At 37.6% G+C, this 12,384-nt stretch overlaps 3 protein-coding genes across 3 annotated transcripts; all 3 read right to left on the bottom strand.

The window, feature by feature from the left end:
* Positions 1-3,039, bottom strand: LOC124871051 (olfactory receptor 52K1-like). Its single transcript, XM_047369991.1, has one exon. The coding sequence runs from the start codon at positions 1,493-1,495 to the stop codon at positions 566-568; it is 930 nt and encodes a 309-aa protein (XP_047225947.1). The 5' UTR covers positions 1,496-3,039; the 3' UTR covers positions 1-565.
* A 1,506-nt stretch (positions 3,040-4,545) lies between these two features.
* On the bottom strand, positions 4,546-5,892 carry LOC124871779 (olfactory receptor 4E1-like). The gene has a single exon (XM_047371340.1). It carries the CDS (start codon positions 5,840-5,842, stop codon positions 4,907-4,909), a length of 936 nt encoding a protein of 311 aa, XP_047227296.1. The 5' UTR covers positions 5,843-5,892; the 3' UTR covers positions 4,546-4,906.
* Positions 5,893-11,225: 5,333 nt separating this feature from the next.
* Positions 11,226-12,155, bottom strand: LOC124871991 (olfactory receptor 6N2-like). Its single transcript, XM_047371644.1, has one exon. It carries the CDS (start codon positions 12,153-12,155, stop codon positions 11,226-11,228), a length of 930 nt encoding a protein of 309 aa, XP_047227600.1.
* Between the last annotated feature and the right edge of the window lie 229 nt (positions 12,156-12,384).

Raw genomic sequence — 12,384 nt, 5'->3', positions numbered from 1 at the left:
TGATACATAAGGATTTTTTTTTTTTCTGAAAAGTGTGGCATGTATATGTATTGACCACCTTTTTACTATATTACCCCTAAATAAAATCCAGTGCAGACAACTGACTTCAGGTGTCACTTTGTAACTAGAGTCCATCAGTGTGTAGTTGGCTCTCAGTAAATAAGATCCACATCTCTTCACAAGACAGCTGTGCACTCTATGAATCTAGCATTTATGAACAAGATTGTTGAATTATTGACAGAAAACTAAATAATAAATCTCTGTGTTTTGCCACAAGCCACACAGAAGACAGCATACATGTAAGATGATGCTTTGATCAGATGAGACTAAAAAGTTAGTTTCTAGCCACCATGCAAGCATGCTATGTGTGGTGGAAAACTATCACCATGGTCAGAGTTGCTAGGCAGATGAACACAAGGTGTTACAGAGAATTTTTGTATCTCAGCACTTGTGGTAGACCATTTGACATTGGTGTGAAATACATCCTACTTGTGTTGCATACAAAGCTTGATCACAGACTGATGATGTAAAGTAAAAAAATCAATAAAACAGAATCAATATGTTCTCACTGCCCTCCTATACGAAATAAACTCAGGATTCTGTTTCGTATTTTGGTCAGTTTGAATCCGTATATTAAAGGGTTCACCATCGGGGGAAAGAGGATGAACTCTATGGCAATGAAGTTTTGAAGGCTTTGGGGCAGATCTGTGGAGCTGTAGCGCATGTACATCAAATCGAAAACAATCACAGTCAGGAAAGTGATCAAAGAGACCAAATGAGGCAGGCATGTCTGCATGAACTTTACCCTGTCGTCTTTGGAGGTTGCACATGTTCTGATGATGTGCATGTAAGTCCAAATGATGAAAAAGCCATGAGACACATAGATAAGAATTGTTGCATATGAAACAATAGTATTTGAGAGGGTGTCACTGTCTTGGCAGGCGCGCTGAACAATGATCCAATTCACACAGAAGATTTTCTTAATCTTCAGGTTGCAAAGCTTCAGTCTGGATGTGAGCAGAATACTGATGGAGAAAATGCAGAAAGGAGTGAGCCAGGAGAAGCCCACCAGCTGAGAGAGCCTCCTTATGGTCATTAATGACTGGTAGTGCAGCGGTCGGCAGATGGCCAGGTACCTGTCGTAGCCCATGACAGCCAGGATGGACAGCTCACAGCAAGCGAAGGAGTACAAGACAAAAGCTTGAAAGAGACACCACCCATAGGAGATTTCCTGAGTAAACCACAGCAGGTTTAACAGGAACATAGGGTAGAAACCGGTGGTGCCATAAACTGCATTAATGCAAACACAGCACAGTAAAACATACATGGGTTCATGCAAGTTTTCATCCAAGACTATAATGACAATGAGGGAGACATTTAAAAATAAAATCACACAGTAATACACCAAAGTGAGTGAGAATATTGCAGTTCTGTGGTCCATTGTCTCATTAATCCCAGTGAGAGTAAAGATTCTTACATCAGAGACGTTATCCATAACCAGAGAGCAAAGTTTCAACGTTCAGGCTGGAAAATGTTAGAACATGATGGAGCAGAGAGGCTCACTGTGCTCTCTGCTCTGACTCTCTTCACTTTGCTTCAGCTATTAAAGACCACCTCTGACTCACTGTTCAGGCTCCAGCCTCTGGTTTCTGCAAACGTAATGAACCAATTAGAGCAAACAGTTAATTATTCTACAGCCTTAGAGGCTTAACAACAAACTACTTTTATGTTTAAGTGTCACATATTTGGATATTACTGATCATCTGTGAGGACTTACAGTGGCTTGTTTGTCCTAATCTCTTTCCAGTTTTGTTGCTAAGATTATTTTGTTGAATGGATTTTATGTCTTGGAGTTGCCCAAAATAGGTCACATTGATCAAGTCAAAGAATATTAATTATTTCACCAATGCATTGCCACAAATATTATGCATACCTTTCCCATTTTGTTACTTGTCAGCACAAAATGTCAACATATTTTACTGAGATCTTATTGATCTAAATACTCCCATTATTGCTCTGGCTGCATGTTTCGAGACTAAACTGTACTACAAGCCCAAGTCTTTTCCAGCTTCTAACAGGTTTTCTTCCAAGATTGTTCTGAACTTAGTTTCATCCATCTTCCTATCAGTTCTAATCAGCTTTCAGGAAAGCATCCCCCACAGCATGATGCTGCCACCACCATGTGTCACATTCTAGATGGTGTGTGTAATTGTTTGTTTTTTGTCTCGTGGTGTTTGCATGTAGGCCAACACATTAAAAGCTCTCATCTGACCAGAACATCTTCTTCTGTATGTCTGCTTTGATCTGTGTTCAACACCACTTATGACAAACTACAAGCAGGACGTATGACTTTCTTCAACAATGACTTTCTGCTTGCCACTCTTCCATAGAGGCCAGATTTTTGGAACAAATTACTAATAGTTGTCCCATGAACAGATCCTCCTACCGGAGCTGTGAATCTCTGCAGTTCCTCCATAGTTTCAATGGTCTTCTAGGCTGCTTATCTGAATAACGTTCTCCTCATTCTCTCCGCCTGTCAATTAGGTGGACAACCATATTCTGGTAGGTAGAAGATTGAACATTGCTTCATGAGATGCTCAGAGTTTTGAATATTGTTTTACAGCCGAAACTTGTTTCTTACTTCTCCACAACGTAATCCCTGACCTGTCACCAATGTTTGGTGTACAAACATTGGTGTTTGTACACCAATGTTCTCCATCAAACCTCTGAGGCCTTCACAGAACATCTAGAAGGCATTATTGAAGGCTGTTGGTTATGAGAAATGAACATAAATGTGTTCACACCAAACATTTTTATTTCATATATCTGTTTTGAAGTGATGCACTACTGTGTGTCCGTCTATCAGATGAAATACACTGAAGCCTGTTCTAGAGTGAAAAACTTGAAAATGTTCACGAGGTGTTAATATTTTTGCAGCACTGAATGTATTAGTTTCTTTCTTTCTTTCTTTCTTGTCAGCGTCTCTCTCTTGGTGGTTTTGACAGATCTTTCATGTTTGCGGTCCAGTGTTGCCATCATGTTATCTGTTGTGTATAAAGCTACTGCATGTGCTCTGTGTGCCTGTGTCTTGTACTTTCTTATCTTAGAGCCAACACAATTAGCAGTCTGACGTCGCCAGCATGACTAATGACCTTTAATGACCCCGCAGCTACATGCTGGTGTGTTTATGTGTGTGGTTTGACTGGTCGGACATTTATTGACCTTTTTCATCTTTGTCGCAAACAGAGCATTATATTTAAAACCAATATTTTATTATTTTATATAAAACAACTTGTAAAAGTTTGTGCTCATCACAGGAAATTGCTTCAAAATGTATATTTTGCAGGTTATTTATCTATTTATTTTTTTTATGTTAACCTTTAAGGTTAACATAAATGCTTTAAATGCACCACTTTAAGCTATTTTTCTATATCAATGAAAAAGAAAAAAATACCTTTATGCATAATTTGTAAAACATGTATAAGGTGGGTGCAAGGTTACCAGAATATGGGGACAAAACACATTAAAATTAGAACAGAAAGTGGGTCAGGGGATATTTTAATTTAATTTAATTGTTTCTTTTCCAGAAAAAACTGACAAAGAAATTTCTGGAGAGCTTTTAAACAAGGAGAACTGGTTATGATTAAGAGCAATCTTCTTCAGCACATCTAAGGCAACTAAACTAGAGTGAACACTGTTTGTACTGCCATCACAAAGCTCTGATCTCGCTCCCACAGAACATTTGTTTGCAGGGCTGAAAAGGTTTGTGTGAGCAAGATCATTTAAAAGCCTGACCCAGTTACACCAGTTCTGTCAGAATGGACCAGAATCCCAGCGAACTATTATGAGAAGCTTATGGAAGGTTATTCAAAATGTTTTATCCAAGTCATTTATTTTAAAAGGCAAATCTACCTTTTACTGAGGAAATATCTATTAACATATGAACTTAAGGACAGCTTACTAAATTGTTTTAAAAATTCTTGGAAACTTTCATCTGATTTAATGTCAAACAATGCGGAAAAAAAAGGTTAGATGTCTTCTTATATAGTGTGGGTAAATATCAGGTCCTTTTTGTGAAAAAGTGCCTTTATTCTCGAACAGAGAATAAGCTTTTAATGAAAAGACTTCAATAGATAATCTCAAGAAGATTTACTTGTTTTTTACATGTACATTTTCACATTGCAGTGCATTGGGTGTTATTTATTGGAGGTTGTTTTTAACATTTCATAGACTAGACAGGGACCAAAACATACAAAACCTTAAATTCAAAGATAGTTCACTTAATTTTTCTCAAAGTTGTTGGCACAGCGGCTCATCAAACATGTGTTAAACAATTTCCTTTGTGCACATCTGTTTATTCAGGCAGACTTTTATATGTTTTCCCAGTAATCTAGATTTTCATGTATCTACTAATTATTTCAATTTTATTTTCATTTTAAGTAAGAAAATCCCTCACATGTTTAGATACTGAAAAAAACACAAGAGGAGCCACAACATCTGCAAGTCGAGTCGAGGTTCAAGGCCTTTGACTGGATAACTTTCAAGTGACAGCACTGTTTTTAGACAATATGCCACATTATAACAGAAAAAAACTTACAAATTAAGTGAAATGATTGCACATTGCTTTTTTATTGCAACAAATAGTTTCCAGTATGTTAAATGCTAGTTGTAACAGATAACACATCCCAGATTTGCTGGACAGAGAGACCGGAAAGCCCAAATTAATGCAGAGTGACAATTTGGAAATACAGTAGATGCTTTAGATAACTGTATGATATAATAAAAAAAAATAAAACAAATTAGATTGCATTTTACGAATGTAAAATATGTTCAAACACAGATGACAGCATATTAAATAAGATGCCAGTTATGAAAACCACAGATTTGCTGCACTTGTTCATCCCTTTTACCTAAAAACTGAACTTCTGCTGCATATATAATGTGAGACTCTTTTTCTTAACTGTGTCAGTCGCAAACCATAGATCAGGGGGTTGATAATCGGTGGAATGAGGAGAAACTCCATCGCCATGAAATTCTGCACATTTTCCGACAACTCCTTAGAGCCAAATCGCATGTACAACAAATCAAAACACAATGATCCAACAACGACTATCAAAGTGAGTAAATGTGGCAAACACGTCTGCATGAATTTATGTTTGTTCTCTTTGGACGTTTGACAGGTTCTGACCAGAAAAACATAAGACCAAACAATGAAAACTGCATGGCCAAAATAAAAAGTGTAATTAAAAGCTGGAACAACAACCTGAGCTACTGAGGCAGAGCAAGCAAGCTTAGAAATTAACCAGTTGACACAATAGATCTTTGGTATGTGGGAGCCACATAACCTTGATGTCAATGTTGTCCCCGTGCTAATAAACATAAGGTAAAAAGGAATAATCCAAGCAAAAAATACATAAAGGATAATCTTTTTTTTAGTCATCATAGAGTGGTACACCAAAGGTCGACATATAGCCACGTATCTGTCATAAGCCATTAGAGCAAGCAAAGATAAGTCAGCACAGGCTGAAGAGTGCAGCACAAAACCCTGCAGGAAACATCCAGGAACAGAGATTAAATGCGTTGTCGACAAGAGATCGTGGAGGAATTTTGGATAAAATCCTGCTGTCCCGTAGAGTCCATTGATGCACAGATTACAGAGAAATATGTACATTGGTTCATGGAGGTTTTTATCCATGATGATTGTCACAACAATTATCAAATTCACCAGCCAGATCACCCCGTAACACAGCAAAGTGAGCACAAAGAGAGTAACTCTGTGGCTGACTGTCCCACTTAACCCAGAAAGAGTGAACATGGTGATCACTGAAGCATTATCCATCATAACAGACTACTTTAACATTTTCTGTTAAAGAGACGTGCCGTTGCCCTTAGACAGCCTCATTTCTGAGTTTATTGTGTAGCTCTTAGTCTTTCCATCTCTCTCATGTGGCTTTGTGCTTATATTTCTTTGTGGGACTGAGATGCAGTGACGTATTTCACATGAGATTTAGACATCCCAAGTTGCCTTTGCATATTACAAGTTGAACCAGCAACCCTGACTCTTTTCATCTCTGATGGTGCATTGAGTTTGCTCTCCTCTGTGGCACTAAGAGATTTAAACATCCTATCAGGAATGTCAGATTTGAACTTAGTCTTCAGTGTTTGTTTTCTACTTTCCAGCATTTTCGGTAACTTGGAAAAATGATATATCAAAACAGTTACTGTTTCACTTCATTGAGTAAAGGGATTTTACTGTTTGCACTCAGCTAAGAGGTTTAAGAGTCAGGAAGTTGTTCCTTGTCTAACTGCGTTATTTGTAAAAAATAAAAAAGTGACACTGTCATGTACCACAAGTAAAGATGTCCTTTTATTCTCAAGGGGTTTTCCTTACATTATTGTCTCAGACTTGTCTGTCTTGCACCACAGCTAGTCCCTGGATCGATGACGGTGAAAGCTGTTTTTCTGAGAGATACCAAGGTTCTGTATTGCCCAATTTGAATATGTCTCCATTTGGACATTTTCATAAATGGACATGATCTTTTGTTGGAGGCTGCTAGTAGGACTACCAAATGCACCTATGGCACCAGGTACAGTATGTGAAACATTGTCTTGACAGACAGTGGTATGGTTGGGTCTAAGTCACAGCCAAGGTTACTATTCCTCTCCTACTAGTTTCCCATGGACTTGTGGGCTGTTGGTGGGTGTCAAAAACTACTGTTTAACTAATTCTGTCTCCAACTCTCCCATCATGTACGACCTGAGCAGCACTGACCCAATTCAGGCATCTCCACTTAAGTTGTTCGGGTCCAAAGCATGGATGTAATAGTATGTATCTGAAAGACCAGCATTTTTGTCCACCCTGTCTTAGTCTTTGCCAAGTCAATCCATCTGGGTTTGGACGACATCAGTGAGACAGCTGACCAAATTGATAACCTAAAAATGTGAGCTGTAAGGACAGAAGTTTCAGAAATACATCTCAAGGAGGTTGACTTGGATGACATTTGAACTCTGCTGGCCTGCAAAATCTTCACCGGCCAGCTTTGACCTATTCTTTATGCAACATGGTGAAGATTAGTTTTAAAACCGATTTTGGCCTTTCCCAACATGTGAAAATTATCACAGAGTCTGCTGTTAAGTCTGTCTTTTACGAACTTAAGAATGAAGTTTGGGACTAGACCAGAGCTAGGGGAAAGTCAGTTAGATCTGTTTTTGGGAACATTGCATCACATCTTTGTGCGACAGTGGCAGTAACTGCGGACTGCAATTTTGAATGCCGTAGAAGTAACATTGCATCACATCATTGCATATCATCATCAGACGAAAGACACTTTAGGGCTTGCACCTCTAGGTAAATGGTTTCATTGGACCATGGAAGAAGCTCTTTGTGTCACTTATGAAGACTGGGTTGACAGTGCTATAGCATGTGGCACAGTGTTCCCCAAGACCTGCAGTCAGCCAACTAGGTCTTCATCATGTAACGTAAGAACGAGCTCTTCATTGTGGACTTAGAAGTTAGTTCCAAGAGGATTTTTGTCCACTGCATGAAGCCAGCCTGCCTGAATTTATTACTGTCTGTTGATCTTCACACTCCAGTTAGGCAAGGTTGCCTCCCTGATTCGGTGCCGTCAACCTTCTGTGGCGCCCCACAAGGTCACCTCTGTTCATGTTGATTTGAAGGAGCCATTAAGGCTGTGAAATCTGTTCCTGTAAATGCTCAATTCCAGGTGCGACATGCGTAAAGGACTTTATGGACATAATTCATCATGATTAGCTGTTTGATTTGAGTGTGCCAATGGTTCTTCGTTAAACTGTAAGTTGTCCTGATAGAATGTAGAGGTCCCAAGAGACTTGACTTGGGCTTGATGTATTACACCAAGCAGAGAATTACATATTATTACATTCTATTTTATGGTACCAGGTGTGCAACAATTGGGCAATGCCTGGCAAGCAAGCTGTGCCCCACTGCCACAATACTTCCTCCTCCTTTTGCTGAAATCTGTGCACTGAGGCAGTCTCTTCCAGTACTAGAGATCTGCGTAACGTTGAAAAAGAATAAAAAAGGTATGCGTGGCATCACCAGTTTACACTACTTTGCAGCATTTATTTGCACAATAATGTTAACACACTTTTAATAATATTTTAAATTTAAACAGAAGCAAGTGTCTTAGGGCCAATTATTAACTGCAAGCCTGGATACAGTGATGTCAGCGGTTGTGTACAGGGTACCAGCGTTCCCACAAATGTCTGGGAATGTTGTTGGCTGAAGATCTCTCTAAGAGAGAGAGCCCCGCAGGATGTCTTTACTGAAATCATTATAGAAATGTTTTACTTTCTCCAAAAACAAACAAATAAAAATAAAAAATACATATGTTTTCATATCCCCATCTCTTCATTATATCAAACAGGTGGGTTTGACATGATGAACACAGGAAATGTGTTCTTTCTCATTATTATTTATTTTATTAAATTATCACAAATATGAAGCTTCTAGAAATGCTATAATTTAAGATTGACAACATTGTTATTTTGAGAATTACTGTGATGTAGTGTTTTGGATGATTGGATTGGTGTGGGTGGTGAGATGGAAGAAATTATTTTTATTTCAAACTACAAATTGCTTGTTTAATGAAATACAGTTTTCTTCAGCGATTCCACTGCATATTAAAAATTGTCACATACACCTTTCTTGAATCAGCTTTATTAATGCTACACCAGTTTGCTACTAGTTCCCATAATTTACAGATCTAACACCACATCCAGCACAGATTACAGGGTGATCAAAATCAAATAAATGTGAATGTGTAAAATAATGTGGGCTAAAAACTTTAGACAGACAAAAACATGAACTTTTTTTGCACATTCAAACTTACATAATGAAGAGACAACGCTAATATCACTTCTATTGGATAGTTGTTAGCTTAACCACTAAGTATTTGTTTTCTTATTTGCTTACTAATTAAATCATTGAATTTGGTGGGTTCTCACTCAGATCTAAAAAATGTTAAAAATTGGCTTTTGAATCAAAGAGACATCACTGCAATCTGCAAACCTTGTAACAGCAAAGCCACATGGTAACATTTCCAGTATTTCCTTGATTTTCTCTGAGTATTATGTGTAAACATCCAGATTCTGTGCTGTCAGAGACAAGCTGCTGGATAGCAGCATCTTATTCATGTCTTTTAAAATCAATCTACATTTTTGTACAGTTGTATAAATGATTCGATTTGTTTAAATGATCTGATATTACTCAAATAACGTAAAAAGAGGTGTACACTGTTGTAGCTGGTTAGCAGGGAGATCATTTTTATGTTGTAAAGAAATCCAGTTATGTTTTTTTGTATTATGTTTCAGTTGGCTCATTATATTTAAGTTTACTGGCTCTACTGCTTTTTTCTGTTAATATTTAGAGTAAAAAGCAAAATTAGCGCTGATTTTGAGACATTTCAAAGTTTAGCTGCTCTTGCTGGTTGTTTTGGAAAACAAATTAACTTTTTAAAAAGAATGCTAGAAGTTGTTAGTTATTACTCTATGATTTAAGTATACATTTGGTTAAATTACTCGTATACGACTCAACATTTAAAGTTCAGGACTTGGACTCGACTCGGGTCTTAAATGTTTTTATTTGGGACTTGACTTGGCATGTGGGTGGAACGATATGAGACTTACTTGTGACTTGCAAAGCAGTGATTTGATCCCTACCTCTGCCTGTGACGCAGATCAGGCCGGGTTGTGTGAAACATTATATTTTTGCATGGTTCAGTTTTGCTGTTTGGAGAAATAAACGGCGAATGCAGTAAAGTCGTTAAACAAAAGCAGGCATCTTACTTTTCATCACAAAGTCCCAGATTCTACCGAAATTATTCCTTAGTCAACTTTTAGTCACAACAGCTCTGGGAATCTATTAAATCCAAGATGAAACTCAGAAATGGTTTTAATTTTTTGTAAACAAATGATACAACCTTTTTTATTTTTGCAGATTAAGTTGCCTGAAAGCAAGAAAGTATGTTGTAGTAATTTCTGCAGAGTTTGGAGCATTTTCATTAAAACTTTAAAATGTAACAGTTGTACTGTACGCTGTAATATTATTGTTTTATTACTTGATTTTATTAATCACAATGATTTTTTAAATAATTTCCACAGAACACCAACAGTAATGATCGAATAGCATTTCTGTTTTCTTGCTTAGAACAATCTGAGCGACAGTAAAAATCTGACAGCACACATAAATAGAGTTTTGCCTTCCCATCCAGGGAGTGCATGTGTGTCTTTTTATGAGTTTTTGCTCAATCTTGCTTATTTAAAATCTGATCCTTAATTTTGTTATAAATAATTTGCTAAAAACATTATTTTTCAAGTGTGAATAACTCAAAACCTTTGCATTGGCTTAAAGATTTGGAATATTTTTTAGTGACTGAAATTTTAACACTGAAGACAAATCTGTCTTGCAGCCTAAAGGCCAATACACATATAGAGAAGATTGTTTCTTTAACTCAACGTGGTAAGAACAGGAGAAAAGTTATTTCTGTCCAGGACATTTCATGCTTCACAAGAATTTAAGTGCAATCCTCATAGGTCTTCCTACGGCAGCATTTGTGTATAATAATTGCCAGACACCACCCAAGAAAAGGTTCTGTCCAGATGACCGATACCTTTAAACAATAAGATCATTCTGATATTTTGTTATCTCTGTAAAAAAAAAAAGGATGCAAATGAGCAAATGAATGCTTTAAACCTTTATTTCACTGCTTAGATTCTCTATAACCAACAACATGTGTTAAACCTGTGAAAACTGAATGCTAACACTGAATCAAAAAGTGGTTCAATAAAGTGTTAGTTTGCTGTGCACAGTAACGATTTTTAGATCTTACATTTATCCCTCTAACAGATTTGCTTTCATATATATGTCACATTAAACGTGGAAAAAGGTTTAAATGATTTACCACAAAAATCAGACAGTTAACCAGCGGTGTGCAGACTTTTCATGTCCTGTATGCTCATCAAAATCTAAAACAAAAAAACAAATACCAGTGACTGTCAGTTTGTATTAATTTAAGGTTGAAATTTTGTCAGTTAACCTGAATCAGTTCTACAGGTACTATTTTTATGAAATAAATAAAATCCATTTTTCTTCTCTTCATCAACTGGACTCCTTTTTAGGTTCTGTTTCCTAATGCATTTCCACAATCTTTGCAATAAAACCATTTTGGTTGACTGAACCTACATGATCATCTTTTATGGCATGACAAAAAACCTAAAATGTGCCTTCTGATATCTGGCAGCTTGAGGCCATAAACAAGAGGATTCAAAACCGGAGGAATGACAACGAACTCCAAGGACAAAATAACAGCAACAAATGGATTTATGTCTTCTGGGTTGTATCGACTCAAGGCGATATCGCAAAATCCAGCAATGGAATAAATCACGAAGGAAACAATGTGTGGCAGGCAGCTTTGCAACACTTTACCCTTGAACTCCGCAGATCTCTTCCAGCACGCAGTTAGGATCCGTAAATAGGTGTAAAGCACATAAAAAAGCGGGAGAAAAACAGTAGTTATGGTCAGAAGCATTCCTAAAACATTGTTGAGAGCTGTGCTCACACATGATAATTTAACCACATTCCAGTTGGCACAGAACACCTTCTGTATCTCATTGCCACACAAAGGAAGCTGGGCAGACATTGATATTACTGCTGTTAGAGCCAAAGCTGGAAAGATCCAGGCCAGCACTGACAGCAGGACAACAGTTTTAGAAGTCATCTTTCTGTAATAATGTAAAGGATGGCACACCGCTACATATCTATCATACGCCATGATGCTCAGAATGGTCAGTTCATTTGAACCGTACGTATAAATCACATAAATCTGGGTGAAACAGGCCAGCTTAGATATCAAGTGGACATCAGACAGCAGGTCCATGAGAAATCTGGGGAAGAAGCCAGCGGAGCCGTACAGAGCGTTGGCTGATAACAAAGCAATGAACATGTACATGGGCTGATGCAATGCTCTGTACTGGGAAATCACCAGGATCATTAGGAGATTCGCGCAGACGATTAAGCTGTAGAGCAGCATGCAGAAGGCAAAGGCTGCAAAGCGGTAGTGTCCAATGTTCACAAACATGGTGAGGTTGAAGTAAAAAGGCAAAGAGCTGTTTTCCATTTCACCCCCATCAAATTCAATAACGCAACAAAACTGACAACACATCTACACATCTACATTTTACACAGACAGATAGTAGATAAACTGGGCCAACCTGTAAGAGTTTTACTCCTTTGAAAAGGGTTTGATTAATCTGTTTCAGTCAGGACTGAAGACAAGTAAATAAGATGAAAGAAATGAAGAGTCTTTATTATTGCCTGGCTTTATACGTCATTCGCTTCTTTCTACT

The sequence above is a fragment of the Girardinichthys multiradiatus genome, chromosome 7 (assembly GCF_021462225.1).
Source record: "Girardinichthys multiradiatus isolate DD_20200921_A chromosome 7, DD_fGirMul_XY1, whole genome shotgun sequence".
In the NCBI taxonomy this organism is placed as follows: domain Eukaryota; kingdom Metazoa; phylum Chordata; class Actinopteri; order Cyprinodontiformes; family Goodeidae; genus Girardinichthys; species Girardinichthys multiradiatus.
Note: the sequence above shows the minus strand (reverse complement) of the source record. Positions and strands in the feature narration are given on the sequence as shown.

What these genes read in the sequence shown, in the direction of transcription:
- LOC124871051 (XM_047369991.1), bottom strand. Translation starts at nt 1,495, where the DNA reads ATGGATAACGTCTCTGATGTAAGAATCTTTACTCTCACTGGGATTAAT.
- LOC124871779 (XM_047371340.1), bottom strand. Translation starts at nt 5,842, where the DNA reads ATGATGGATAATGCTTCAGTGATCACCATGTTCACTCTTTCTGGGTTA.
- LOC124871991 (XM_047371644.1), bottom strand. Translation starts at nt 12,155, where the DNA reads ATGGAAAACAGCTCTTTGCCTTTTTACTTCAACCTCACCATGTTTGTG.